The 10,562-nt window shown below is 46.4% G+C and overlaps 1 protein-coding gene across 2 annotated transcripts in view; it reads right to left on the bottom strand.

Moving 5' to 3' along the window:
- Spaca7 (sperm acrosome associated 7) overlaps positions 1 to 10,562 on the bottom strand; it is a 23,676-nt gene that overhangs the window by 11,982 nt on the left and 1,132 nt on the right. For both annotated transcript variants that reach the window (XM_028766273.1, XM_028766274.1), the window contains exons 2-4: positions 4,054 to 4,110; positions 1,300 to 1,407; positions 261 to 368 (exon numbers count right to left, since the gene is read on the bottom strand). In XM_028766273.1, the coding sequence (XP_028622106.1) occupies positions 261 to 368; positions 1,300 to 1,407; positions 4,054 to 4,110 (273 nt within the window). The remainder of the gene's footprint in view (positions 1 to 260; positions 369 to 1,299; positions 1,408 to 4,053; positions 4,111 to 10,562) is intronic.

Raw genomic sequence — 10,562 nt, 5'->3', positions numbered from 1 at the left:
CTGGTAGCTCTAAGTGTATCTGATGCTGGTAGCTCTAAGTGTATCTGGTGCTGGTAGCTTGTAAGTGTATCTGATGCTGGTAGCTCTGAGTGTATCTGATACTGGTAGCTTGTAAGTGTATCTGATTCTGGTAGCTCTGAATGTGTCTGATGCTGGTAGTTTGTTTGTAAGTGTATCTGATGCTGGTAATTCTAAGTGTATCTGATGCTGGCTCTCTGGTAGCTCTAAGCTCAGCCAGGGAGACACTAGATTACATTTACCATTTTTGACATTTTTCTCCTTCTTCGTAGATGAGTGTTCTGAATTCTCCAAGAACTCGTGGTAGTTCTCAAAGGCGTCCTCTTGGTAGTTTTCATCAATACCAGCATCTTGGATGAAGAAGGTGAAAAGAAACCAGAAAGGGTTTCCTTGTTACACACTTGTGAGCATTTTGGGGGGTGGCGAAACGCTATTTTACAATGTTGGGCTGGAAGGATGGCAGAGTGTTCAAGTCCTACTTGAAAGTATATGTTGGGAAATTAATATTTAAATAGTCAGACATCATCCGGCTACTTTGAGTCCAGTGGTTTATATCTAGGCAGAGGTGGAGGGGGCAAACACTTAAAATTCTAGTCTCATCTGAACATAAAACTCCCAGGAAGTGGTGAGACTGCCTGCCTTTAAGTGCATTTCCCATGGAGCCCGAGGACATCTTAACTCAGCTCTCTCCTGGCCAGTGCCCATCACAGCATCTGTTTGCATAATCTTGCAGTGTGGAACTGTGCTTTGCAAAGTGTCTACTTTGTCTAACACCCACTGCTCTTCTTGATCTTGGGCACATCATAAGCTGGACCTTAGCTTTACCTTGGCTATGGTGTAGAAAAAGGTCTGTGCTTCCCTCAGGAGCTGTAGAGGCATTCATGGGATGGTGTGGATTAATGATCTGGCTCCTGTAAGCCTGGGTTCCTGAACAAGCTGACCTCCAGAATGAACATGAATACAACTCAAGATCACCCCAGACTGAAGCAAGCCACCCGTGCTTTGGAGGTGACTTCAGATCACAGCTTCTCTCATTTATCCACAGCTAGTTCAAGTCATGCTCAAATAGAGTCATATAGTCAACACCTTAGATCTAACCATCTCTGGGAATGCACCTCATAACACATGGAGGTGTGCCTCACCAATCTGCTAGGAGTCTCTTGTAGAATGCAACCCTCCAAGCAAAACATCTGACCAACCCACACTCTTCACAGTGCCAGTGGTTGGGTTCCTTGACCTAAGGAGTATGTGCCATTATAGGAGTAAAGGGGGTATACTTGCTTATATCCTTGGTATGTACTGTTGTCTGTATCGATGATCTTGGTTGTGCTGACGTTTCAGACATTGCTGATGTTTTTGGCTCCAAAATCTCTTTGGCTAGAATTTCATCTTGATGAAGCATATAAGAACATGTTAGAGCCAGTGAGGGTGGACACATGTCCTAGGCACAGTTTATACTTCAGGAAGCCTATGAACACTACAGGTAGAAATCAGGAATCCAAGGAATTAGTGGATTCTCTAGAAAACTCATCTTGGATGGGCTAGTGGCCATTGCCTCCCTAAATAATTCCAGAAAAGTGGCCACCATCTGGATATCTCCCATGTCTCGCTCCTGATGTATCCTGGATGCTGAATGGCTTCACACTCATGTTTTACTCAGCTTTGTTGTCTCTGAGACCTAATACCTGAGGAGCAACTCAAGGGAAGAAGGACTAATTTTTCTCCCAACTTCAGAGATTTGGGTCCATCGTGGCATGCACAAAGATGCTCACATCACGGCAGCCAGGAAGCAGAGTGAAGAGCACCAGGAAGGAACTTGGGAAAGAGAGATCCCTTAGCCTACTCCCTCCAATTCACAGCTCACCCTCCACAGCACAGTTCCACCACACCCTAACAGTCGATTCAAATTTGGAGTCCACTGGCAGATTAAAGAAGTCATGGTAACACATCCTTCATGATCTAACCATCTCTGGAAATGCACCTCGCAACACACAGAGGTGTGCCTCACCAATCTCCTAGGAGTCTCTTATAGGATGCAACCCTCCAAGCAAAACATCTGACCAACCCATGCTCTTCACAATGGTTATTGGTTGGGCTCCTTGACTACTGGCATTCCCTCATGGAAAGAGGGGTGGGAAGAGTCACTCTTAGCTCAGTATCCCAGCACTTGCATGAAGTTCTGCACTAATTGCATATGGCTGCTGGATTCCTGGGAAGTGCTAGAGTGTTTGTAGCCAAGAGAAGGTACACTGAAGTGAGTTCTACCTGAGTAATAGAAGCCACTATCTACCCTGGACTTCTCAGTGCTCCTCTTTGGCCACTTGAGACTTCTGCTAGGAACCCCTCACCCATCTTCCATAAGCAAACCAACTCAGCTCATTTGCCCTTCTGGGTCAGCTTTGGTAGAGTCCAGTTTCAGTTTGTGTTGGAACCTTATGATGAAGGGTTAGACATGGTCTGTCCAGGGAAGGAATATAGCCTGTCAGTCAATCTGGCAGTTAAGATTACTCATAACAAACAAATCCCCTGTCAACTTTACATCCAAACACATTTCCTTAAACCATAGCATTCCACCATTGACCTGCAAAAGACTCAAGTTGGTCCCCTAGTACAAAACACATCAGTCTGTCCTTGTGAGTCCCCATAATCTTTACAGTTTCAACATTGCTCTAAAGTCCAAGCACAAAGACTTTGGAGGCTGAAGGCAGCTCTCATCTGTAAGTCTCCATAAAAATGTGTAAGTTGCTTCCAAATGCAGTGGCACAGAGTACACGATCCCATACCCAAAGGAGAAACAGGAGCATAGCCAAGCAACAAAGAAGAGGTGCACCAAAGCAAGACCACACTATAACTCTAAGTTGTGTGGATCCATTCTGGCATCTGGGGCAAGTGGCGTTATACAAGGTCAAGAGTGTGGGTGGCTCTGTACCTATGGCCTGGCTGTTTGCAGTCTACATGGCTTCTTTCTTGGGCTGTCAGTACTCATTCCCTTTGTCTCTCATTGACAAAGGTCCCATGTTCCTGGGTCTCTACTGCAGCTTAAAGTTTATAATCACACGCCCTCTTCCAGGGAACATGACCCTGATACACATTGCTCCACTTTCTCAGGCTTTTCCTTGAAATCTGGTTGGAAGCTTCTACACAACTGTATGTCCACAAAATTGTATGTCCACAAAACTGTATGTCCACAAAGCCAGCATATGTGGATGAAGCCAGTAATTTGCCAGTTTGAGCAATGACTGGGTCCACTTGGACCTTGGCAGCATTGACATCTTACTGTTAGGTGGCTGAGCACTGTGAAGTGAGTACTAGAGCTTCCCAGCCAGGCCAACAGTGAGCTGCGTGCCCCAGGGGCATTGTATTCTCAAATAAGTTTACCCTTTCAAGCCCTGAGCATGTAGGAGTTAGCCAGATCCATCCTGGCTATAAAACAAACCCACACTCAATCTGGCTCTTCTCTCAGTCAGGCATAATTGCCGATGATTTTCTTTACATCTCTGACCATCAATGGTCTTTCTGTAACATCGGGGACATGTTTATCCCATGGCTTTTATAACTACCCTGTATGGTACAGGATCACAGCGGGAGCTAAACAAACAGCAACTAGAAATAGTCTCTCTCTGCATCACAGTGCCTTTTCAGGCCAGGAACAGTGCTGATGAGCTAGCTACCTGCGGCCCATGGGTAGTAACCTTCCCAATCTAGTGTCAAGAGCCTGGTTCAGATAGTCTGTAGTTACAGTTAGCATCCCTTTCATGTTCTTTGCAATACAGATAGCAGAAAATGCACTACCTGTACCCATACCCCATCTCTGGGGGACAGCATTGGTCAGATCAATGTTATTCACACTGTAGGGCAATTTTGACTCTGGTGTTGGCAGTAAAGCTGCAGCGTAGGAGAACCTGACTGTGGCCTCAAAGCAACTCAGTTTCCCCCAATGCCTGCAATTGGTGATAGGTTATTTGGGGAAGGTCTCTTGAGAAGCACCCACCCATTCTCTCACCGCACACCAGGTTCCATGTGGGGAATCCTTACCTAACGCCTCAGGTATGTTTTCAGTTGTTGAGTTGAGTGAGCCTTCAGTAATTCGATCTGGAAGATGGGGGAGAGGGGAGGATACAAATCTATAATTTAACAACACTCTTCCATTTTCACCCACCTCTCTGTGAACGGAAAGTTGGAGAGCCGGCTCCAGTCTACTCTAGAGAGAGGACCCAGCGTGGGGTGCTGCTCCTTCCCATGGGTGCTGAGGGAAGCCCCTGGGACCTGGGCTTCTCATGTGGACCATGGGAAAGGCGTTACCCATGGAGCAGCTGTGTTTGTGGAAACCAGGATTTCCGCTGGCACCCTGAGTAGAGCCTACCCTCCTGGTCACTAGAGTCACCCTCGAGGGTGGTAAGACAGTGTCCGTGCTCAGGGAAGACCAAGCTCTATCACGGGGACAGAGAAGGAAGAGTGTCACGTGCTCTGTTTTGTAGGAAGCAGCGACTTGCCTCCTGCATTGCTGGTGACATCATCTGAATGGGACTGGGAAGCTCCAGCCTCAGATCCCACCTGAGCAGCCCCAGGCCCAGCTCAGCACCAGTGAGGAGAAGCACTTACCCAGCCCCTGACTAAGGCTTCCCATGTCACCACCCAAATACTTGCTTGTTCTGTGTGAAGACACCTCATATATGTTTTTCTCTGAGAGCCCTGGGTGGCCCTGCACATTCACTGTGCTACCCGCGGTTCTGTGGGGCAGACCAGAGACTGGCCACCTCATTCCTCCAGCACCCTTGAGCACCCTTGAGCCTCCAGGGTGATCTGTCTGCAGGTAAGAAGTGGGGTCTCTGATGAGTGGGCTCAAGGGTTCTGGATGGCTGTTGTCTCCAGGGCCCAGGGCTCTTATCTGTGATGTGTGCTGAGCATATGGGGTTTAGCTATATCTGGACTCTGGATGCCATGGGAATTCTGAGGATCGATTTCTTCTCTATAGCATCCACCACTATTCCCTCCTTCTGACATGACCTTGCACTATCAGGGACTGTGGTGTCTCTCGATATGGTACATCGCTTGAGTTTGAGCTCAAGGTTGGCCTCTTCTCCCAGCTCCCAGGTTCTGAGACCCCCAAAGATGGCAAGCAGAGCCACCGTACCTTTCCTTTCTGAGGCACAGAACTCTGTCTGTAAGAACTAAAGTTGCAGCTAAACCAATGACAAAGCTGTTCTCAAAGGCTTTAATGATGGACAATCTGCATCCCAATGTGCTCATCTGCATGGCTCAGAACAATGGGAAATATGTAAGGAGGTCTGTGATGGTGATGACAATTGCTTCTCAGTGTGCTGACCTTGGTAAACCAAACAAACAGTACAGTTTCTCTTGGAGTGAGACATTAATGGATCATTACGAATGGGTACAGCTGCGCAGCGCCAGCACTTTGTTAAAAATATTCTTTTCATCTCCTGTCTGTCCCGTCATCACAATGGGAGCATTGTGAGAGTCAGCCGTGTGCACATGCGTGGTGCGTGTGCCCGTGTCGTCTGTGCCTGTTCATTTGCATTGTCAAGTGTAGCTGCTCTACCGTACTTTTCCTGTTGCCACCTCCTCGGGGAGGTCACAGCTTCTAGAGAGGACACACCCACAAAGTCAGGACACTTGGATGCCCTCCTCTCAGTGACCATGTCAGCACATTCTGGCTTCATGAAGTTGACTGTTGCGTTCTAAGTTCACTTAGGTTAATTGAGTAAATACCCATCTCCACTCTGAGGGTCATATGAACTGCTGTCCTTCTCAGTGGCCATCAGTTCCATGTGAGGGACAAGCAGAGGGAACACCCCAGGATTAGATAAGATCACCTGGGTTATCCTCAGGGAAACGTGGAAACTGCTCTTTCACTGGCCTCTCAACTCAAGTAGACCCAGAAGGTGACACTGGGCTATGACAAGGCCTAAAACTGGAAGGACCTTGAGAGTCACACTGGGTATGACCAGGTCTCAAGAGGGGAGGACCTTGAAAGCACTCAGATTTCATCCAGGTCTTAAGCTTGTAAAAACCTCAGGTCTTAGCACGGACTCAAACTGGAGAAGATGTTGGGTGTCATAAGGCTTAAGAAATTATAGTGGTCAGCCACAGCAGCAGCGGCAAGCCAACAACAGATACCTGCTGAGCATTCTTGGGCTGGGCAGCTAGACATAGGCATGGACACATAGTGCTAGCAGACACATCAGTGAGGATGTGTCTCCTGTGCCAACCTTAAACCCTCCCTGCCCCAGATTTTCAGAAGCTAACAGTTTCCTGTTAGCTGACATATATCATGCCACTGTTGGACCATGGAGACCACTTGCTGTTGTACGAATATTGAAGCAGGCTAGGCTACCCTGTCCAGGCCAGAGCTGGCTGTGGCTGTTAACACTTGGGGCTAACACCATCTCAGGTATTCATGAAAATCCTGTAGGGAAAAGCAAGTGTACCAAGGCAGACGACAACCTTTGGACAGTGAAAGGCTACCATGCTCATACAGAGAGTGATGATCAAGACACTTAAACTCAATGCTGCCTTGAAACACTGAGGGTCCCTCCCGCTCCTGAGCTTCCTTCACTTTCTGAAGCTTCTCTCTCAACACTCATTGAGTTCTCTGGCTTCTGATGATGCTCTACGAACATCTGAGACTTCCCAGTCTGGGCTCTGGGTGTTAGAAAAAGAAAGATGCTACATAAAGACGATTTCTAACCAGCTTGATGCTACCACAATTAGTGGCGTTTTGTAGAACTCCTAAATAATCTGAACTATTGAAACACTCGCTGGTAAGCACAGGCTTGCATTTACACTCTGGCTTTCTTATTTCTTATATACAGAGAGACTAAATATATTTGAGTCTGTTAATAGCCTGTTGTTTCTGCCACATTAAGAATTATGGGTTGTGGGGATGTGGGGAAGGATTTGTCGGTAAAGTGCTTCCCTTGCAGGTATGAGGACTTGAGTTCAGATCCCCTCAGAATCAGAAAAAGCTAGACACGATGGCATGTGGTTATAACCCCAGCAATGGAGAGAGGAAGGCAGAGACAGGCAGACTCTGAAGAGCCTGGGAGCCAGCTTGGACTATATAGCAAAGTTCCAGGCCACTGAGAGATTCTGTCTTGGACAAGAGATGAAAGACTCCTGAGGAATAGCCCTTGACGGTGTCCTCTGAGGTCCACATGCTTATGCACACACACACACACACACACACACACACACACACACACAGAGAGAGAGAGAGAGAGAGAGAGAGAGAGAGAGAGAGAGAGAGAGAGAGGCATGCACCCACACCCACTAAAATGCTACAATAATAGCCCTAAGCTTTGTAAGATGGAGATCCAGGACATCTACCACCAAGCACCAACATGTGACCAATAATTCATAGTTTCTAAGTGTTCTTCATTAAAATCACTGCTTATGTGTGTGATGCAACCTCCTCCGACTCATAGAAGGAAGAGGCTGACTTTGCAAGCAGGCTTCAGTGAAAGTTGTCTGTATTTGATAAGGGAAGCCAAGAGACATGAAGGACCGACCATTGTTAGGAAAAGAAGAAAGTAATTTTGTCATAAATAGTTTAAAAGTTATTTAATAAAGAAGAGAAAAAATAAGGAACAAAAAGCTTAAATGGGTAGGGTAAGGTGTAAAGGGTCTATGAGGGAAAGGAGAGAGAAATCTAATCTCCCGTGGTCAGGCCGTGTAAATGGACGGCCATTGTCAGGTTTTGAAATGAGCTCTGGTATCAGGCGTGCGGCCATGTGGAACGGCCCCTGTTTCTCTCCGCTGAAAGGACAGAGTTCCGTGGACTGTTGGCCTCCTCTTAATAAGAGATTATAAGTGTTTTCTTTACCTGTTGAGTAACCTCCCTTGTAGACAAAAGCTCTGTTCTTACCAAAATAATTTCCTGTGCCTCGTGTTGTCTTTTCAAACATTTTATTACTTAAGAAAGCAGAACCCTCTCAATATTGAGAGCGAAGGTCGGTTATTTTTTTCCCGTTAACAACTATCTTACTTCCTCTATTTTCCTTGAAAATCCTGTCATTTTGGTTAGCTGTACTGTTTCATAGTAACCTGTGATCTCAGTCAAGTCTTCAAAGCTCCTGACATTTTTTGACACCTCTGAATTAAAGTCTAAATGCAGTCTTTCTGACCTCAAGCTAACTTTGAAATTTCCCAGAGGCCCCTGGAAAATCTCTAGGGATTTTGTTCTGTCATCCTGTGAAAGACAGATCTTAAGCTAATTAGCTTACTTGTTATGTGAAATCACATGGGGAGGCTTCGTGGAGTAAGCAGCACTGAATCCTTTTATTACACCTCTGTGAAGCTATGTCAGGTGTCAGGAGAGGTATGAGATTTCCAGAGATTTGTCTTGTCTTTACTCTCCATGTTCGATCCCTGGACAGTGTGATCAAATACCATTGCACTTACTGATGTTAAACATTGTAGGTTGTGAGAATGAACACTTCTCCCTGATGACCACAGAAGGTGGGCTTGTGGCAGGGCTTAGAGCCTGGATTCTTTGCAGACAGTTCCTGTTTTGCTCTGATGCTTTCCTGAAAGCAGGCACAGTCACCGATAATCCAAGGTTCTCTTCAAGGACCCTCAGGACTCTGACCAAGAGACTAGAATAACACTCTTGATGTCTCCAAGATGGCCTCGTGGGGGTCTTTTCGGATAGAGGAAGCAGCAGATGGGTCCCTGAAGTGTACAGACTATGGCGAGATGTCTTGGAGTTAAGGGTGGCTGTGATTTCAGAGTGTCTGTCTGAAGCACTGTTAATGTTTTTGTATCTGTTTTGTGTATTTGAAGACAGTTTTCCACTAACTCAGAGATGTTCTGAGATTACCCTTTTTTGTTTGGTTTTTGGATATAGGATCACTCTCCATAGCTGTGGCTATTCTGAAGCTCACTAGGCAGACCAGGCTGGCCTTGAACTCACAGAGATCCACCTCCCTCTGCCTCCTGAATTCTGTGGCTAAGGATGTTCGTCACCACGCTCAGCCTGAAATTATACTTTTAAAAGTATGTTGATTTTTAAAAGATTTATCTGTGTGGTTGTATGCTGTGTGTGTGTGTGTGTGCGCACACACACACACGCCTGTGACATCAGAAGAGGCTGTTACAAGAGTTCTAGGTGGTTGTGAGCCACCCAATATGGGTGCTAGGAACCCAGTTCTGCTCCGGTGAAAGAGCAGCAAACACTTTTGACTGCTGAGCCATCTCCCCAGCCCCTTATAATTACACTTTTATGAATAAAACCAGAAGCATTTATATTCTCTCCACCTGTCCCCTTCAGAATCTCTATCATTTATTTTACAGCCGTGTATTTACATAAGTCCAATAAGATGTTACTCTTTTTAGTTTTTAAATACCTTGCTTAGTTCATGTGTGTGGATGTGTTGCCTGCCCGTATGTCTATGAACCACTTGTGTGCCTGGTACCCGGGAAGGCTGTGAAGAGGGTCTCAGATCTCCTGAGACTGGGATTACAGACAGTTGTGAGCTGTCATGAGGGTAGTGGGAATTGAACTCTGGAAGAGCAGCCAATGTTCACTCCTGAGCGATCTCTCCAGCCCCATGATGCTATTCTTCTTGGGCTAGGTAGAAAGCTCAGTGGGCAAAGTGCTTGTCGAAGAAACATGAGGACTGAGGTCAGATCCTCCGGACCCACATAAACGTGGGGTATGGTGGTGAATGCCTGTAATCCCAGTGCTGGAGAGATACAGAGGATCCATGGGCCTGCTGACTAGCCAATCCGGTCAAATCATGAGCTCCAGGTTCAGAAAAGAGAAAACCTTTCTTATGGGAAAAAAGATAGTAATTGAGGAAGACATCTGATAATGACCTGTGGCTTCCATACACATGTGCACTTGCGTGCATGAATGCTATGTGCACACACACAAGCACACACACTCCATGATTCTAGTTTCCTCACAACAGAACACTAGTGGGAACTCTGGTCACATGACCATGACATCAGCTTGGCCTTCCTACTCCAAATACTCCAGATGTGAGGGACTGAGGCTGTGGCCTGGACTATCCCACCTGGCACCTGGATCCCAGGAGCTTCCACTCTTGTAGACAGGTGGGAAGGTCAATTCCCAGTAGTCTAAGAACCTCACAGAAGAGAGGAATTCATCCACATCCCCAGGATTCATAATGAGTCCATGGCTGGTGGCACCTAACCTCCCAGAGGTCTGGAGAAGCCGAATCTGGGATTCCCTAGGAAAAGTACCAAAAAATGCACACCCAAATCACAGGGTCAAGATGGAACTCACACGATGCTTCTGCAAATGAGCAGGAAGAAGCCAGGAGACTGGGTTTACCGTCGGAGTGATATCACTTTGCTGATCTTTGATTGTAAATTAGGATTTAATGGAAACTGTAGCATTCAGGTGAGGTTCCCACTCCTGTTTCCAGTTCTCCCAACTTCCTCTGCTTCCATCCTGACCTGGAGGTAGACTACTACTACTATTACTTCTTTCTTTCTTTCTTTCTTTCTTTCTTTCTTTCTTTCTTTCTTTCTTTCTTTCTCTCTCTCTCTCTCTCTCT

The sequence above is a fragment of the Grammomys surdaster genome, unplaced genomic scaffold (assembly GCF_004785775.1).
Source record: "Grammomys surdaster isolate TR1022 unplaced genomic scaffold, NIH_TR_1.0 167, whole genome shotgun sequence".
Lineage (NCBI taxonomy): Eukaryota > Metazoa > Chordata > Mammalia > Rodentia > Muridae > Grammomys > Grammomys surdaster.
This window is presented reverse-complemented; position numbering and strand designations above follow the sequence as displayed.